Source organism: Salvia splendens, chromosome 16, assembly GCF_004379255.2.
Source record: "Salvia splendens isolate huo1 chromosome 16, SspV2, whole genome shotgun sequence".
In the NCBI taxonomy this organism is placed as follows: domain Eukaryota; kingdom Viridiplantae; phylum Streptophyta; class Magnoliopsida; order Lamiales; family Lamiaceae; genus Salvia; species Salvia splendens.
The window spans coordinates 242,291-258,966 of NC_056047.1; the positions used below are offsets into that span (position 1 = coordinate 242,291).

The window sequence follows — 16,676 nt, forward strand, 5'->3', positions numbered from 1 at the left end:
ATATACTCAAATATCTCTCTTATAAAATAAAAAATATTCTTATGTCAATTCAATTTTCATTCGGTGTTTTTATACAATATAGAGAAGAAATTATTTTCAATTCTCCATTCCTTTTGAATTCCATGGGTAAGTTTTCCTCCAAAGCTTTTTATAAAATATATATGTATGTGTTTGTTTGACTACATAGATAGTGGAATATGTTATTAATTGTATTTTTTTAATATATTGTTTAAAATACTCTTTGCTTTTGAATTTATAATAGAAGTTCTTCTTTTATTAATAAGTTCAATTTAATTGTATAAAGATAAGATAGTGAATCCTCATATTAAATTTTATTAATAATTTTTAGCACAATAATAATTGAAAGCTATATAAAATATAAGTTATAGTCATAAATTTTATTTTTATAAATTATATATATATATATGAATATAAAATAAAGAAAAAAATACTACTATTAAACAATTATAATAGTATAATTTTTTTTCTTGACGTGAAAGAATGTAATACTATGATTACTTTTTTATGAGTGAAATATTATGAAGTTAATATACATATATATTGTATTATATGACATTGCCAATTCTAAGGTATGATAATTCTTATTTAATAGTATTATACTACTTTCCATAAATTGATTCATGACACCGTTAGATTATGGAATTGACTTTAAATAGATGTGGCATGTGGACCATTTTTTATATCCATTTGTCAATGAATTATTGGTGAGGTATACCAAATCATCATGCCACTTGGTATGGAAGGACCATCAAATTTTTATTCCTTGTGTATATGTTCAACTATGTGGCGAATATTTATAGAGTCACTAAAAATTAAAAGGAAATAAAACTAGAATGTGTCCTTATCACGTGACATGAATAATCTTCAACTTTAGAGGCCCTTTTCACATGCATACATGTCTAACTTTCAAAATATTTGGTTGTTGCTTTAATTTGGACCATCTTGTGGGTCGGCAAAATCGACTCTCAACCAAACCAATAAACCAAAGGTTGAAAAGAGCTGTATGTAAGAGAGAAATAGACCGAAGAGAGATCATATGCAAGAAGACGTGAGAAATAGAAAGAGAAAATATATGGAGTATATATTATATATATAAAGTTTCCGACTAACTATTGGTTCAGACTATCATAATCGGTTACTTGCATTCTTGACTTTATATCAATAAAAAAATCTTAATTTACTATTGTTTCGAGGGTCAAAAAGAAGTGATATTTGGGAGGATCAATCGAAATTCCAGATCTAGAAATGATAGTAAGTATAAACACCAAATACCGAATTTAGTTTTTCAGCCTTCATGATTAGCAATTGAATGGATCGACCACCCAACAACGTCTGAATTTGATGTTGAGATGAATACATAAATTATATGCCCTCCGTCCCTAAAGAGTATAAATTTAAGTTTAGCACGAGTTTTAATGCATTATTAATAAAGTAAAATAGAGATAAATAGAGAAAGTTTTTTAAGTATTGTTAGTAGAGAAAGACGGATGAAAAAAAAAATGGTGCTATGAGGATACGTAGATATTATGTATATATAACTAGTTCAAGTTTGGAGTAAATTAAATAAAGAAGAAATAAAATTTGGTGGCTTGTGCATAATCCAATTTTTCAGACCGGTAATTAAAAGGTGGTGCAGGAATGGGCTTTTGCAAAGCGTTCACGCGCTGACATTGCGTGGCTTTCTTTCTATGATTCGTGCGGTAGGGGCTGGTTTTTACTACTCCTTGTTTTGAGGGCAGGGAAGACCAACTCTCATCACCAAGCGCGTGTTGAAAGTGATATTTAAACATTCCATTCCATCCCAAATTATTTGTATTTACCACAAGACAGCTACCTAGCTATACATCCATATCTCAATACAAAACACAGACTATCTCCATTTCACTATATTCATCTATATCTCAATTCTCAACTAGTAAGTACCCCACCACTCTTATCTTTTACCATGCCAGCAAAATTAACACAGTAACAAACAACACTAGAAATCAAGAATCAGAAGAAATGGAGAGAGAAAGAGCCCATTTACGCAAAAGCAGCAGCGAGCTCTTCATCTGTCTCTCCTCCATGAAACTCTCCAAATCAATCCTCAGCCCCGGCCACCGCCTCCGTCCCAACAAGGCCTCCCCTTTCTTCCCCAAGAAACGCCTCGACAACCCTGAGCCCTCCTCCCCCAAAGTCACCTGCATCGGCCAAGTCAGAGTCAAGTCCAAGAAGAAGAAGCCCAACCGCAGCCGGAGAACCGACATCAGTTTCAGGAAAATCGAGGCGCCGCAGGGATGGGTGCATTTGCCGGTGTCGATCTGCGACGCGCTGCGGACGTGCTTCTCTGTGGAAGGGAAGAGGAGGGAGATTGAGCTGGTGGTTGGCGGCGGATATGAGGAGGAGGATGATGATGAAAATGAGGTTTCGGTGAGAAGGCGGCACGTGTTGGCGGACATTGTGGTTGAGGAGGAAGCGGCGAGAGTGAGCATTTGCATACCCCCCAAGAATGCGCTTTTGCTGATGAGGTGCAGATCTGATCCCATGAAAATGGCTGCTCTCACCAACCGCTTTCAATTCCAACACGGAATTAAGGAAGAGGAATTCGATATTTGTGAGGAAATGGTTGAAGATAAAGTTGAGATGCTAGTACAACAACAACAAGAAGAAGGAGAAGAGGAGGAGGAGTCGATTTCCAATACGTCATCATCATTTGATGAACAAAATGCAGAGCAATTGGAAGATTGCTGTCCAATTCAAGTAGAAAGCAGCCCAGATTGCCATCTTGCTCCTTCAATTGAAGAAGTTATAGAGGAAGAGAAAGAGCAAGTAAATGAGTCCATCAATGAAGGTGAAGAAAAAGAGCAAGAGTCAAGCATTACAGTGAAAGAGTCGATCTTGTTAGACAACGAAGACGAGAAAGATGAAGAGTCGAGTAATAGACTAAATGAGTCGATCAATGAAGATGAAGATGAAGAAAAAGAGCAAGAGTCAAGTATTACACTGAAAAATGATGAGGTGTTGGTGATACCGGAAAAGGAGAAGCATTTGGCATTGAAAGAGGAAGACAAAGATGAGGAGGAGGAATTGGTGGTAACGGAAGAGAAAGAAAAGGCGAAAGAGTCAATCGAAGAGCAGCAAAATGAGGAGAAGCCTTTTTCGCTACCGGAATGCTTGCTGCTAATGATGCGCGAGCCCAAGCTATCCATGGAAGTTTCTAGAGAAACATGGGTTTGCAGCACCGACTTCACCACCAGAAGGCCACCCAAACCCGGATCCGACCACAAGCGGCTCAGCTTCGACTCCAAGGCCAAGCGGATCCAGCCGCCGAGATCGTCGTGCTCTCTCGCCTCGATGATACAGCACAAGCTGGCAGCGCAAGAGCTCACCAGATGCAAGTCGGCGCCGATCAGGGTGGCGGCTGCCAAGCCGGACTCGTGTTTTTGGAAGAAGCTGGAGGCTCGTGTCGGGGTTTGAGCCGAGCTACCCAACCTGGCTTAGAATAATCATTATTGGGAATCTTAATTAGTGTGAGACTCAGGACTGCATTACTGTTTAATTCCTAGCCTTGTTTCTGCTCTGTAAATCTTTTTTCTTTTTTCTTTTTTCTTTTTTCTTTTTTCTTTTTTCCTTTTCAAGAATTACCTATGGTCATACTTTCCATTGTTGTTGTAGTAGTACTCCTACTTGATTTTTAAGATAAGATTGAGTTATGAAGTAATAGTAATATTCACTTTCAGGATAATGTCACATGTGATTAGTCTTGTATTATGAGTCTTAAAAATATATTAGTGTGTGTTGATTTGAATAAAATTTCAGATTATTAAGTTTACCAAACAACAATAAGGACCCGTTTTATAGGTGATAAACCAAGGTTAAGGTTGGTGGGACCCACCACAATCCAATGTTTGATACAATTTTTCAGCCTGGATAAATGCAATCCAAGGCCCGAAAAAAATTGCGGCGGCCCGCCAGGCCCGCGTGAATAGTGCCCGTTTTCACTATTGGGCTTAGTTAATGTGACCCACAAAATTTGTGGGTTTATTTTATCCTCTTGTGGGTTTATTTTATCCTACATAAATCCTACATTTGGCCCGAAAATTTTATCCTATGTTAATCCTCTTGCTATAACCCACTCACTCTATAAAACGGGTCAGCTTTATCTCTTTGATTATGCGACTATTTTAAATCATTAGACTATACTATTTCACTATTTTAATGTATTAGGTGGGGGTTATAATCTAGTTTTGGCATGAACCACTTGTTTGTGTGTACTTGTTTTTCAAAATTATTGCATATGCTTAATCAAGGACAGCGTATTCTTTGTCCCTTTTCCCCTTCTTTTTGTGCAACACTACTCGCAATAATTAAATACTACTACTCCATAAACATGAGTCGTGATCTTTGAATTAGTTATTCTAAAACACATAATTAGCTAGGAGTATATTATTTGTGGGTTCATAAATGGGGACATTCTGTGTTGTATAGTCATGTAAAAAAAGTGAGTTACAATTAGACTAGATTAGAATATGCAATCTTGGCATGTGCCTCAATCCCAATCAATAATCTTGCAATCACATGAAAAAAAATTAATTAAATAAAGGGTTTTTGGCTTTAAAAACCAAAAACTTTCACCAAATTCCGGTTTTTCCCACGAACTATGAGATTGGTTTTTAAAACCACGAACTTTCACATCGTATGCCATTTCCCAACCCGACCCGAATAACACATTTCCGGTGCAGAAGTTGTCCAACGTGGACAGCCGCAGAAATGACATGGATTCCGGAAAACGACGTCGTTTTACCCTCAATCAAGAATTAAAACACTTAAATGATCAAAATCGATCAAAATTAATCAAAATCTCCTAAACCCTAAACCCTAAATCTGACTGAATTCGAACCGAAGACGTAATGAAGATGAACAAAATATGACGACTTCGTTTAGGGTTTAGGGTTTAGGAGATTTTGATTAATTTTGATCGATTTTGATCATTTAAGTGTTTTAATTCTTGATTGAGGGTAAAACGACGTCGTTTTCCGGAATCCATGTCATTTCTGCGGCTGTCCACGTTGGACAACTTCTGCACCGGAAATGTGTTATTCGGGTCGGGTTGGGAAATGGCATACGATGTGAAAGTTCGTGGTTTAAAAAACCAATCTCATAGTTCGTGGGAAAACAGGAATTTGGTGAAAGTTTTTGGTTTTTAAAGCCAAAAACCCTTAAATAAAATTAGATAATTTGGAAAATTGAATAAATGAAGAATGTGGACAGGGTGGGTGTAGCATTGTGTTTGTATGTGTATGTCTATGTAGCAAAAGAGGCTATGATAGACATGTGAGGTTCAACATTGGAAAACACAGAAGCAACAATTGTTGAATGAATAAAGATAATGAAATTGCAGTCAAATAGGGCAAAGGCTGCCACCTCCAAAATCAATGCCATCAGAGCATCTCCAATGGCGGCGGCGTCACCGGCACCCCGATTTTTCGCGGACGCCGGTGCTGACGCCGAACCATTGCTAGCGGCGTCGGCGAAATCGGCGTCAAAATCGGCGTCCATGAGGACAATTATGATAATTGCTATGTTCCTTGGGGTTGGGCTTCTTCCATGCTAGGTAATGTTGGGATACTAGCTGTATTGAATAGTGTAAACTGAGCATGACACACACAGTCCGTGTGAAACTCCTCCACCAATCCATGGTTAGGTATCTCTAGCTGGCTGAAAAATATTACCATTATGAATTCTTAGCATAGGTTTAATATCAAAAGCAATTAAGGAAAAAATGTGATGGTCTTGCTTTTCAATTTTATTTGTTGTAAGTGAAGTCTCACACAATTTAGATGATATAATCATGACTGATTTCAAATTGGCATATCCTCAAAACTGAAATTTATTCACTCATTGGTCATCATTATACGCTACTCCATTTAGAGCATCTACAACGGTGGAAGGACAACGTCCGTCCGTCCGTCCGTGCCGCTGGCAAGGACGAGCTCCACCACGACTGCGCTCGCACCGCTGGCACGACGCAGCTCGATGCATCGAGCACGTCCGTGCCAGCGAGCAGCTGACGTGGCGGCACGCGATTGGACAACGTCTATGAATTATTATTTTTAATTAAAAATTGGTTTTTAATTTAAAAAACCGATTAAAAATAAATATAAAAAAATTCCACTTCCCAAAAAAAAAATATCCGTTTTTTTGTCGTTTTCCATCATTTTTTAATTTTTTTCCCCCCAAAAATACACATTTTCATCTATAAATACCTCACTTTCACACTAAAAAATTCACCCCACACTACACAATTCTCATCTACACTCTCTAATTTCCATTCTCATTCTCATCTTCATTCTCTCATATCCATTCTCAATCTTTCTTCCACTCCTACAACATAACAATGTCCGGCCAAGGCAATGACCCCCGCCCTCCCACGGTTGGAACCCCGAATAGTTCGGTTCACAACCGTTTCCTAGTTCGGAAACGGAATATTCGGCCCCTCCTCAAACCCAAAGTTCGGGCGTTCCGTGTGGCTACCGGCCATACCCAATCGACGACCAAGGTGCCCCCGAAGGGCGATACGGGTGGACACCGGAGCCTAGGCCGACCGCCTCCTCCCAAACTCCGACTCCTCCTACTCGCGGTGTCCGCACACCGTACACTCCGGCGGAGATGGATAAATTGTTCACGACGTACTTGGAAATCTCTGAAGATTCGGTGGTTGGCACGAACCAATCCGGCAATCACTTTTGGTGGCGCATCGCTGGCCGGTACAATGAAAACCGGTCGCCGGGAACAATCGAGTGCAACGAGAGTATGGTGCGCAACGCCATCTACCGAGCCAACGATGAAATTGGCAAGTTCAATGGCTATTTCCTCCAGGAAGAGCGGAATGCGGGGAGCGGCCGGAGCGAGGTCGACATCATCACTGCCGCGTTGAGCACCTACCAATCCATGAACTACAAGTCGTTCAAGTACCTCAACGTTTGACAGGAGACACGGACGCACCCGAAGTATATGGGAGGCGTAAGATCCTCCTCTAGCGGCTCCTCCAAACGGTCAAGGTCGGTATCCCTATCCGACGCCGGCTCCGAAGAAGTGGCTAGCCAACTAGCCGGAGCTAACTTGGGTAGCCCCGACGCCGGCTCGAGCGGTTCCCAACGCCGACCGCAAGGAAAGAAGAAGGCGGCGGCCAACCGCCATCGAGCCGCGGCTGCAACCGTCGATGCTCCAGTTCCCGCTCCCGTTCCTGTTCCATATGCGCCACCTCCACCCCCACCAACTCGTTGTGGCAACTTTTGGCCGAACTCAATATGGCCGATAGGTCCACCATGACCCCCTCGCAACTTCGATCGCACAAGGCCATGATATTGGGTCTCCAAAGACAATTGGGGGTAGTGCCGCCGGATGAGTAGTCGTCCACGGGGGTATTTTTAGCTTTTAATTATGTAATTTTTAATTTTTAGGAGTTTAATTATGTAATTTTTAATTTTTAGGTATTTTTAGTATTTTAATTATGTAATTTTTTATTTTTAGGATTTTAATTATGTCTTTTTTATTTTATTTATAATTTGTAATATTTATTGTGGTTTTTAATGAATTTTAATTTTATGAAAATGTTTTTGTTTAATTGAATTTTAAATTGAATTGTGCTCGTCCTTGCGGAAGAGCACAGCTGTGGGTGTTGTGCTCTTGCCAGAGAGCAGGCAGAAAAAGTGGGGTCGGACCCACAACCGTGCTCGCTGGCAAGAGCATGGTTGTGAGTGCTCTTAGATCTCAAAACTTCCATATCTACAACTTACATACTCAGAGGAAACTTATGATAAATGATAATAGAGAGCACAGATCAGCAAAAGCAATACCAAATAATGAAACATTTGGAGAAAGCACTATATATCTATGAACTCAAAAGTGAAATTTGGGATAGACTTTACAATTTCATTTCGAACAAATTCAAGTACAAGCTAGTACAAAAATGCTACTACCGATACATCAAAATTGTCTTCAAAAGAGACTTCAGGTCAGCATCAAGGGTCGGGCTTCTGACGCTTGTTCACCCCGATACACCAGTCCAACACATCCCATGCCCGCTTCGCACAACGGCGGACCGGCAATGTCAACTTCAGCAGCGGCCACATAGGAATGTGGCGAATCAGAGATAGCTGTGACGGAGGAGAGGCGCATCGGTCCTCGGGCTGTGATGAAGAAGAGGCACGTAGCTCCTCAGGCTGTGATGGAGAAGAGGCCCGTGACACCTCGTGCTGAGACGCAGGAGAGGACTGTAGCTCCTCGTGCAGAGACACAGGAGAGGAGCGAGGCTCCACGTGCTGAATCAGAGGAGAGGAGTGTGGCTCCACAGTCTGCGTCAGAGGATAGGAGTGTGGCACCCGGGCTGTGTCAGAGGAGAGGGACGCGGTTCCATAGGCTGTGGCCATGTGACAGGCACATTAGGGAGGGGAGGATCATTTAACTCGACATTATCATCAAATACATTGCGGGGCTCAAGACCAGAAATAAAATCACGATGTGGGGTTTCAGGAACGTGGTTGATTTCATCAGAGAACGGATGAATACAAAATCTAAAATCAAATCTTAACTCAATTCCAAACTCTAACCTGTAATCGTTTCCTCCAAACTCTTCAAGATACGGAAGGTTAGAGGTCGGAAACCTAGAAGTGAAAGAGCCATTAGTAGGATTTGTAAACCCTATAGGCTGCCGAGAGGAGGAAGCCCCAGGCTGCCGAGGGGATGAATCTTGAAACAGTAGAGGCTGCCGAGAAGAGGACGTCCCAAATCCTAGAGGTTGCCGAGAGGAGGAATCTTGAAACAGTAGAGACTGCCGAGAAGAGGACTGTTGGAGTATTTGACACACAAAATATAGAAGCACTCTACAAAGATGAAGTATGGAAGGATAAATGAGATTAAAAACTTCTCATTAAAAAGAAATGACAAAATACACTCATACAAAAGTGCTACCGCACTACAAAACTCTCTCTTTCTTTCTAACTATGAGCTACGGCTCTTTTCTCACTATTTTCACACACACTTTCTTATATTTCTCTTGTGTACACATTCTACAAAATGGCCTAGTGCCAATATATATATAGAAATTCTAAGTCGGTTCTTAACCGACATTACCACATCTAGAGAATTCTAGCTATCTTCTTTCTAAATATAATATTGCTAATATCTCTCTATGTCGGTTAATGCATGGAGCTAGATAATTCTAATAATTACAAGTTGCATGACAACTTTTAATCTTCTAGAATCCTTCGGCCACTTCATCATATTCTCATATTTTCTTGATTTCTCCATAATATTCACCAAGCTTCCAATACTTTAATAAACTTAAAATTCCTTAATTGTGAAGTAATTGAGTTTAATAAACTCAACATCCTCCCTTAAACTCAATTCTTCATGATCTTCATTCCAAGCATAAACTTGAGAGTTCATACTAGCATCCATATAGTAATCGATGTACTGACCTTAGTGGTAAAGACAAATTATTACTCCATGGCCCTGCTGTATAAAGCTTCTCTCATCATTCTTTCTCCTCCTCTTCAGTCTTGACCAAACTTGTCCCAGTGTGGTACGGTTCAGCACTATACACGTATTGTATGAGAAGGGAGAAGAAAACCATCTCCACATTTACCAAGACATTCTTAAGAGCTTCCTGAAGATGCTCGACATCCAGCCAGAAGTGGTTCAATTTTATTATGCCAATCGCTACAAGAATATTGATGGGGTGCGTACTAAACAAGCCCAACAGCAATGACGGCCCATCAGCCCAAAGCCCAAGGAAGAGTATGAGTTCGGCATTACCAAAGAGTTCGGCCTCAGCCTACAGCTCGGTAAAAGCCAACCTATCAAGCTCTGCTCTCAGGTCGGCATCAAGCTCTACTCTCAGATCGGCAACCAAAGCAGGAGTATGAGTTCGGCATTACCAAAGAGTTCGGCCTCAGCCTACAGCTCGGTAAAAGCCAACCAATCAAGCTCTGCTCTCAGGTCGGCATCAAGCTCTACTCTCAGATCGGCAACCAAAGCAGTTCGGTCTCAGTATTCGACCGAACAAGGAGTTAGTGGACCCATACAGGATGTCCAACACACCCACTACCACGTGGTGTCAACTCAGGCCACGATCGTAGGCCATGACCTACGCTACATCCACGATCTTAGGCCATGACCTACACGACATCCACGACTTAGGGTGGTGATGCAAGCCACGATCTTAGTCCAAGATATAAATGGAACTTAGATCTGATATGAGGGGGTTAAGCTCTCTAGAGATAAAACACCATATAGCAAATAGCAAGTTTGTATTTGTAAGCTGTAGAAAACAGATCAAGCAATACAATCTTGCCCTCCCTTTTTCCCGTGGACGTAGATTTACTTCAGTAAATCGAACCACGTAAATTCTTTGTGTCTGTATTTTCATTCTCTACCAGCATTTGCTAACATCAAAAATTCGCGGATCCATCACTGGCGCCGTCTGTGGGAAGCAGAGAACAAAATTTGTGATAAAGCGAATTTTTGATCCATTTTTTTCCACCCAAAAAATGCATACCAGATCGCAGAGTACCCGTATTCCTGCCCGTGAGAACCAGGAGGAAGCCAATCCATCCCATAGGTCTGGAAAACAGCCTAGGGATAAATCCACCACCAGTTCTCATGGCGAAGGAACAGGCCGCTCCAAAAATCGTCCCACTGAGTCTTCCCAGCAGCCTGATTTGAATGAGGCTGTCAAGCTGTTCTTGGCTGAGAAGCAGGATGAGTTCTTAGCCTTCCTGCAAAAGAGCCAAGAGCCGAAGACGAAAGCGGAGGATTCTCCTTCCTCATCCAGACATGAAAGTCACTACCGCAGTAGTGCCGTGTCTTCCAGGAAGAAGAATCCTCAACCCCGACATATTCCTGCTCTTCCTCGGTACCGGAATCACAGGAGAACTCAATCTCCTCCATACCGACGAGATATCGGATTCGCCGTGTACGGAGCACTGAAGACTCCGTTCTCGGACGACATCACCCGAACTCCCCTACCGCAGAACTACCGAACTCCGTCGATGACTTACGACGGGCTCGTGGACCCTCACGATTTCTTGGGGCGCTATCAGTATAACATGGCGAACCAGGGTCTCAACGAGGTCCACATGTGCAAGCTGTTTCCCGAGCTGCTCATCGGGAACGCGAGAAGGTGGTTCGATAGCCTCCCCCAGGGCAGCATCAGATCTTACCGAGATCTAATGGATGCCTTCCACAGGAGGTTCTTTCAGAAAGCGGAAGCCCGAATCACTTCGGCTCAGCTGCTTTCCATTCGTCAAGGTCGCGACGAAAAAATCAGCGACTTTATGACAAGATTCCACAAGGAATGCCTGCAAGTAGACGATCTCAACGATCTGCTTGTCATCTCGGCATTCCAAAATGGAATCCTGCCCGGAGCTCTCTACAGGAAGCTCGTTGAGTGCGGTCCGCAGACAGCTCAGGAAATGTGGGACATTGCGGACCAGTACTCCCGGGCCGATGAGGCAGACCGTCGCAAACGGTCGTTAGACAGCTCATCGTCCCGAGGAGACAGGAGGAAGCCCGATCATAGCGATCAGGGACATCCTCGCCGAACTCCTTTTGGCGATCAGGGACATCCTCGCCGAACTCCTTTTGAAAGGATTCAAAGGACTCCGGTGCAAGACAGATTGGGACCCCGTCTCAATCCCGAGAAGCCGCCCGCTCAGTTCGTACCGCTGAACAAGCCGAGAGCGGAAATTTTCGAACTACACTCCGACCTGTTCGAAAAGCCAAAGCGGATGACGAAATCTGCCGCGCGCCGACCCCATGATAACTACTGCTCCTACCATCAAGACCACGGTCACGATACCGAGGAGTGCAGAAACTTGGCTGCAGGTATCGATGTTCTTGTGAGGGCAGGGACATTGAAAAAATACCAAAGCAAGCAGTCAAAGAAGAATAAGAAGCAGAGAGGTGCGAACTGCGCTCCTCAGGATCCGAAAAGGCAGCCGGATCCCGAAGACGATGACGAGCCGCAATATGATGGAGTAATCCTGACTATTGACGCTCTCCCTGCCGGGAAGACCAAGTCGTCCCTGAAGTCAGAGCGCAGGGGCTCCAATCGAGAGGAGCCAACGCATAAAAGGCTGAAGCAGGACGAAGTGATTACGTTCTCGGATGCTGATCCCGTCCCGGCCATCTCTCCTCACCAAGACGCCATTGTCATCCAAGCCGGAGTGGCAAACAAACTGATCCACAGGGTGTTTGTGGATACAGGAGCGTCAGTCAGCATTCTTTTTAAAGAGTGCTTCGACAAACTAGAAGTGGACCCAGCTCGGCTCAGCCCGGCTCCGCTTCCCCTGAAGAGCTTCGCCCAGGAGGACACCCGCCCTGAAGGTATTATCAGCCTTCCGATCACGGTGGGGAAAGCGCCTACTAGCTCCAGTACGATGATTGAGTTTTTCGTGGTAAAAGCTCGGTCCCCGTACAACGTCATCCTGGGAAGAGACTGGCTCAACACAGTTCGGGCCGTTTGCTCCACCTATCACCTCACCATCAAGATCCCTACTAAAGGAGGGATAGCGGTCATCCGAGGTGACCAAAAAAGAGCAAAGGAATGCCTGCAAATTGCGCTTAGAAGTGCCGAGCAGTCAGATCGGCACCACCAAGCATAGCAATCACAGCAGCCGGAGTCAGAGGCGATGATCGAAGTCATACCGGAGCCGAACTCGATGACAGTTCAGCTGTACGAAGACGATCCATCCAGAACGGTTAAGATCGGCTTCGCGGGAACGCCTCTACTTCGGGAAAAAAACCATCCAGCTCCTCAAGGAGTACAAAGACGTCTTTGCATGGTCTCCGTTGGACATGACCGGAGTGCCCCCCGAGGTAATCACTCATCGTTTAAATATTGATCCTTCGGTCCGGCCGATAAAACAGAAGCAAAGACTCTTTGCGGCAGAACGAAGTCAAGTCATCCATGACGAAGTCCGTCAATTATTGAAGGCGGATGTGTTATTCGAAGTGAAGTATCCTTCGTGGGTGGCCAATCCTGTCATGATCAAGAAAAAGGAAGGAGGATGGCGGATGTGCATAGATTTCACCGATCTAAATAAGCACTGTCCCAAAGATTGCTATCCCCTTCCGAACATAGATAAAAAAGTAGAAGCTCTGATAGGCTTTGAAATTTTTTGTTTTCTTGATCTATACAAAGGATACCATCAGGTTTTAATGGATGAGATTGACGCTTCAAAAACGGCCTTCATTACTGATTTCGGCATTTTCGCTTATAAAAAGATGCCATTCGGTTTAAAGAATGCCGGAGCCACTTATCAAAGGATGGTAGACAAGCTTTTTCGGCACCTGATTGGAAAGGAAGTCGAAGTATATGTTGACGATATAGTCGTCAAGAGCAAAAGCACCTCGGAGTACGAGCACAACCTCAAGTCCACTCTCAACGTGCTCAAGAAAGCCAACCTCAAACTTAATCCCCAAAAGTGTACCTTTTTGGTAGATTCGGGAAAGTTTCTGGGTTGTTGGGTTTCAAAAGACGGACTCAAGGCAAACCCCTCAAAAGTTCAAGTCGTTCAGAACATGGCAATGCCGAAGTCCATACATGACGTGCAAAGGCTAACCGGATGTCTAGCCGCACTGAGTCGATTCCTTTCCCAAGCAGCCGAAAAGCAACTGCCGTTCTTCAAGGTGTTGAAAAAGGCACCAAAGTTCGAGTGGGGAGCCGAGCAGAAAAAGGCCTTTGACGAGCTCAAAAGTTATCTAGCCGAGCTTCCTATTCTCTCTGCTCCAGCCGAAGCCGAAGTACTATTCTTATACTTAGCGGCATCGGATCAAACCATCAGCGCGGTGCTTGTACGAGAAGAAGGCCTAAAGCAGTTTCCCATCTACTTTACAAGCCGAGCATTAAGAGGTCCAGAAACAAGGTATCAACCTCTGGAAAAAATTGCTCTGGCGTTAGTAAATGCAGCAAGGAGACTGCGGCCATACTTCTATGCTCACAAGGTATGCGTCTTAACCGATCTACCTCTTCGGCAAGTTTTGACCAAGCCAGAAGCATCGGGCAGAATCGCCAAGTGGGCTATAGAGTTGGGAGAGCACACAATTGAATATCTACCTCGGAAAGCCATCAAGGGACAAGCCTTGGCAGATTTTCTTGCAGAAGCGAAGTTCGATCAAGCAATTCCTATTATTGCCGAACAGAAGAATTCTGCCAATGCCGAACTAGCACAACCCTTGGAATCCGAAGTAGAGCCGCCGGACTGCTGGAGCGGATTCGTAGATGGAGCTTCAAACAAGATGGGAAGTGGAGCTGGTATTTTACTTGTCGCTCCCGACGGACACGAGGTAACCTACTCACTTCGTTTCCTATTCCCCACTACTAATAATGAAGCCGAGTACGAAGCCCTCCTGGCCGGACTCCAGTTAGCGCAAAGTCTACTCGTCAAATCTCTCAAAGTCCATTGTGATTCACAAGTCATAGTAAATCACATGTTGGGTACAAGTGAAGCCCGTGACGAGAGAATGAAGAAGTATTTGGACAAAGCGCAAAGCATCAGCCGAAGTTTCTCCTATTTTCGGATAATCCGCATTCCCAGAGCGGAAAATAGCCGAGCAGATACCTTAAGTAAGTTGGCCTCAGATCCGAGCTCAAAGGCGGAAGAATTAATGCATCGAAGCATTGATGAAGCCGAGGTACATTCTGTATCCAGCTCGCCGAACTGGATGACGCCGATCTTGCAGTATCTGGATCAAGGACAATTGCCCGAGGATAAGAGAGAAGCTCGGAAGATCACGTGCCGAGCTCTTCGGTACGAACTTCATGAAGGAGTCCTCTTTAGAAAGTCTTACCTCCAGCCGTTATTGCGGTGCGTAGGACCAGAAGAGACGGACTACATCCTCAGAGAAGTTCATGAAGGATCGTGCGGTAGCCACATCGGAGCCAGAGCTTTAGCTAAAAAAGTTCTGAGATGGGGATATTATTGGCCAACCATGGTACAAGAGGCAGTGCAGCTCGTCAAGAAGTGTACGAAGTGCCAAATTCATGCAAATGTCCCAAGGATGCCGCAGACCGATCTATACACTATGCAAAGCCCTTGGCCTTTCATGCAATGGGGCATAGACATAGTGGGACCACTTCCTCAAGCTCCTCGGCAAATGAAATTCCTTATCGTTGCCGTGGACTACTTCACGAAGTGGGTGGAGGCTGAACCATTAGCTACGATAACGAGCTCAAAGGCATTGGACTTCGTCTGGAAGAACATAGTGTGCCGATTTGGCATACCCCACATCCTCATCTCGGATAATGGGACTCAGTTCACCGACAAGACGTTCAAGAATTGGTGCCAAGAGCTGAACATACAACAGCGGTTCACTTCGGTCTCCCATCCCCAAGCAAACGGACAAACGGAAGTAACGAACCGGATTCTGGTGAAAGGGTTAAAAGCTCGGTTAGAACAAGCCAAAGGACAATGGGTAGAAAATCTCCCTCAAGTCCTATGGTCCTACCGAACTACACCCAAAACCTCCAACGGTGAAACTCCGTATAGCCTGGTGTACGGCACTGAAGCCGTAATTCCGGTGGAGATCGGCGTACCCAGTCCCCGAACCCTAAATTTCTCCTCAGAAATGAATGACGACGGACTGAGAGCAGAACTAGATCTCGCCGAAGAAAGAAGAGAATTGGCGTGCATAAAAGCCTCCAAGTATAAGGAGCAAGTAGCCCGGTATTATAACCAAAGGGTGAAAAAGCTTCAATTTCAAGTGGGAGATCTCGTCTTGAGAAACAACGAAGTAAGCCGAGCAGAAAAGCTGGGCAAACTCGAACCCACATGGGAGGGTCCATATCGGGTGTCCGAAGTCCTCGGCAAAGGGTCTTATAAATTGACTCACATGTCAGGAGAACAAGTACCCCGAACATGGCACGTCTCCAACCTCAAGAAGTTCCACTTGTAAGAGACAAAGTCCGGTCAGTCCGTCTCGTGTCTAGTTCGGTCATAGGGGTATGTGTTTTTATTTGTTTGTTTTTTACTTGTACCTTTTACTTGTCGTTTTAAAAAAAAAAAAGGTTTAAAGTTTTTTTCCTTCGTCTTTTTCATTTTTTCCCTATGTGTTTTGTCTCTATGTGCTTGTCGTCTCTTACAAATGGTACCAAGGTATATCGTTCTTTAAAGACTGATCCCCTTTTTAGATCGATTATTAAAGACTATTGTGAGTCCAAGCTTCTAAGGAGGATATAAGACCACAATTCAGCTTAACAAGCAGTCCGTCTGAAACGAACTGCAATAAGCCAACGATTGTGAGTCCAAGCTTCCAAGGAGGATACAAGACCGCAATTCAGCTTAATAAGCACTTCGTCTGAAACGAACTGCAATTAGGGAAAGTCCGATCCACGCGATAAACCTCGCCGAATTAGGACGACCAAGTTCGGTCAAAGAAGTTTACCTCATAAGACCGGGGACGACCATGTCTAGTCAAAGAGGTTTACTGCATAAGACCACTTCGGTTAACTGGGAAAGTCCGATCCACGCGATAAAACTCGCCGAATTAGGACAAGGGAAAGTTCGATCCCGGCGACAAAAATCGCCAAATTAGAACACAAACCAAGTCCGGTCAAAGATGTTTATTTCATCAGACCAAAGACGAGTCCGGTCGAAGATGTTTATTTCATC

The 16,676-nt window shown here is 43.8% G+C and overlaps 2 protein-coding genes across 2 annotated transcripts; one reads left to right on the forward strand and one right to left on the reverse strand.

The window, feature by feature from the left end:
- The first annotated feature begins 1,856 nt into the window (after positions 1-1,856).
- Positions 1,857-3,768, forward strand: LOC121772194 (glutamic acid-rich protein-like). The gene has a single exon (XM_042169197.1). The coding sequence runs from the start codon at positions 2,023-2,025 to the stop codon at positions 3,475-3,477; it is 1,455 nt and encodes a 484-aa protein (XP_042025131.1). The 5' UTR covers positions 1,857-2,022; the 3' UTR covers positions 3,478-3,768.
- A 4,141-nt stretch (positions 3,769-7,909) lies between these two features.
- Positions 7,910-9,043, reverse strand: LOC121771207. The gene is made up of 2 exons (XM_042167985.1): positions 8,613-9,043; positions 7,910-8,422 (listed from the first exon to the last, which is right to left on the reverse strand). Exons 1-2 carry the CDS (start codon positions 8,683-8,685, stop codon positions 8,025-8,027), a joined length of 471 nt encoding a protein of 156 aa, XP_042023919.1. The 5' UTR covers positions 8,686-9,043; the 3' UTR covers positions 7,910-8,024.
- Positions 9,044-16,676: the final 7,633 nt, after the last annotated feature.